At 42.3% G+C, this 2,685-nt stretch overlaps 1 protein-coding gene across 1 annotated transcript; it reads right to left on the reverse strand.

The window, feature by feature from the left end:
• Positions 1–1,933: 1,933 nt before the first annotated feature.
• On the reverse strand, positions 1,934–2,491 carry LOC134204106 (uncharacterized). Its single transcript, XM_062678935.1, has one exon. The coding sequence runs from the start codon at positions 2,489–2,491 to the stop codon at positions 1,934–1,936; it is 558 nt and encodes a 185-aa protein (XP_062534919.1).
• Between the last annotated feature and the right edge of the window lie 194 nt (positions 2,492–2,685).

Below are 2,685 nucleotides of genomic sequence, written 5' to 3' on the forward strand. Positions count from 1 at the left end.
CATTTACATTGTATCCTGTTGCACACTCAGCAATAATAGAGCCGTCTTTCCCGTTCCTAAAGTTACTGATTTTGTGTGTTTTTGGATCTAATTTATCGTTCAAAAATTTCCGAGTAGCGTCACTACTCTGGTTGGACTCTTTTGGTTTAATCACAATAACCGGACGAGCCTTACGTTTAGTTTTCGCTTCCTGTGAAACAGCGATTTTATTACTAATTTTAACTTTATTCCCAGCTTTCTTTTTTACAACATCCGCGAAACTAACATTCTCAGTCAACAAATTCTCTGACGCTTCATTAACATCATCCTGAACTTTACGCTTTTTAGGTCTGGGAGACTGACCTGGCTCTGAGGCCGGACTTGAAGTACCATGCATTACATTCATTGCAGCCAAACTTTTATTCGAATTAAATTGAAAAAATGAACATTTCCTATTTTCCAACTCTTGACCAACAGATTTTTGGAAGCCACTAATAGCCTCACCCAAAACGCAAATCAATTTACTTGCCAATTGTTCCATACCGAGCTTCAACGCGCTGTCTATCTGGGCAGTAATGTGATCTCGGATGCCACCAATCGAATCGGAGAGAGAAGAAATTTTCTTCATCTCTTCCTCAATACGGGTAACATCCGACACCTTAACATTCTGCCCGTCGCAAAACCGACTCGACAGACAGTCCGAACACTTGAATAGCACATTTGCGTTCTCCGTTATCAACCTCGCTGCTGCCTTATTCTCGATAGGAGAACAGCGGGCGTGAAAGTGCTTATCGCACTGACAACAACACAGCGGAAAATCGTTGATAGCGATCCCCACTTTGCACTTTTCGCATTCCATTATCGCTACACAGCAGTGGATACCAATATGCAAAACACCACACAATACACAGAGATAGAAAAATCAAAGGTGCAAAAAAAAAACGACAACGACAGCTTGCCGCACGAAACTATAGGTTGTACTACGGCTTCGCGGGATGCTGTGTTGGGTAATAAATCACAAAATTAGATATAATTAGGCACAGAGATAATATATCTCCCACTTATCCTGATATAAAAATACTTCAGGCACACTTTAGAAACTAATTTCTCGTGGCACAAGTACACTTTCACACGTAATAATTATATTTTTATCACTGCACAGAGGCAAACAAACTATCATGTCCACCATCACCACAAGAATGGTTGAAATAAAATGGTTGATATAATGGTTGAAATAAAAATCTTGTACAGTTATTAACAAACTGTAGTTTGACAGATTGACTTGTTGATTAAGAGTCCAATTATGATTTATATTCAGCCATACGATTATTTATGTTTTGCATTGAGTAAGCCATAACTTACAAATCAAGGATGGCGCGGATGGCAACGTTACCGGTGGATGATCAAATGTCAGCAGTTCGAGACCCGATTTAGGAAAATTTTAAAATGATTACATATATGAAAAAAGCAATTGCAATACGTTTAATGGAGATCTTGATCATGTTACTCTCAATGCGTTATTATTTTCGAAGAATTTACATGTAGCTGAATTAAGGCTAAGTAAAATGCTTATTAAAGGTTTAACGAATCAAGTAATAAAGTTGTTTTTCAAAATGAGATGTTCTTCTCCAAAATTGTGTGAACAAAGCCTGAACAGAAGTTGCGCTAAGAAATAGTACAGACATAATTCAACACAGTGCTGAACTAAATCATCACATTGATGTTAGTTAAACTAGTGAATGTTTGTTGGGTAATTTTCAATGGGAGCTTAATGGCTCAAGAATACAGCCATCTTCTGTATTCTTGAGCCATTAAGCTCTCAGCTCGATCGCGGTTTACTCATATAGTCCCCGGCGGCGGATCTATCCTACCCCAACGGGAAGTTCCCCGACGACGGAAGCTTCCCCGTAACCGACCGTGCTATTATGATCGCTTCCAGATACCTGGTCCGGTCTTAACGCCATTTTCTCTGCAGCGACATCATGATCTGCGTTACCGCTCTTCCTATTTCGTTCCACGTATTCTCATTCTTGTACATTTCTTGCACGATGTTCTCGGGGTTTATATTACTAGCGCTGCCCGCTGAGAGCACACTTCGCTCTGTCCTGAATCGAGGACAGTCGAAAAACACGTGCTCCGGTGTCTCCTCGCAGCTCGGACAGGTCTGGTAAAGCAGGGACCCTGCGTGTCCGAATCTGTGAAGATACTTCCTGAAACATCCATGGTCCAACAGGAATTGTGTCAGGAAGAAGTTGACGTCCCCGTGTTTTCTGTCCAACCACAGCGACAGGTTCGGAATGAGCCGATATGTCCACCTTCCTTTCGAAATACTGTCCCAAGCCAGCTGCCACTTCCTCATCGAATCGTCTCTCGCAATCATGCGAGCACCAACCGTTCCTCGCAGTCTGTAGCACTCACAGTCCTCCTCCAATAAGATGTTTATGGGGGTCATTCCTACTATGGCACAAACCGCATCCATCGATATGGTACGGTTTGCCCTTGCCACTCTCATGGCCATACGCTGGCCAGGAGTCTCCTCTAATTGCTACTAATCGCAGAACTGTTTGACATGATTCTGGTCAACGCTGTGATCGCTTTAGTTGCCTTCTCGCAAGCATAATCGACGTGGCTATTGAAATTGAGCCGGTCGTCGATCATTACCCCAAGGTGCTTTACCTCTCGCTTTGAGGCGATGGTGACTTCTCC

Source organism: Armigeres subalbatus, unplaced genomic scaffold (assembly GCF_024139115.2).
Source record: "Armigeres subalbatus isolate Guangzhou_Male unplaced genomic scaffold, GZ_Asu_2 Contig401, whole genome shotgun sequence".
Taxonomy (NCBI): Eukaryota; Metazoa; Arthropoda; class Insecta; order Diptera; family Culicidae; genus Armigeres; species Armigeres subalbatus.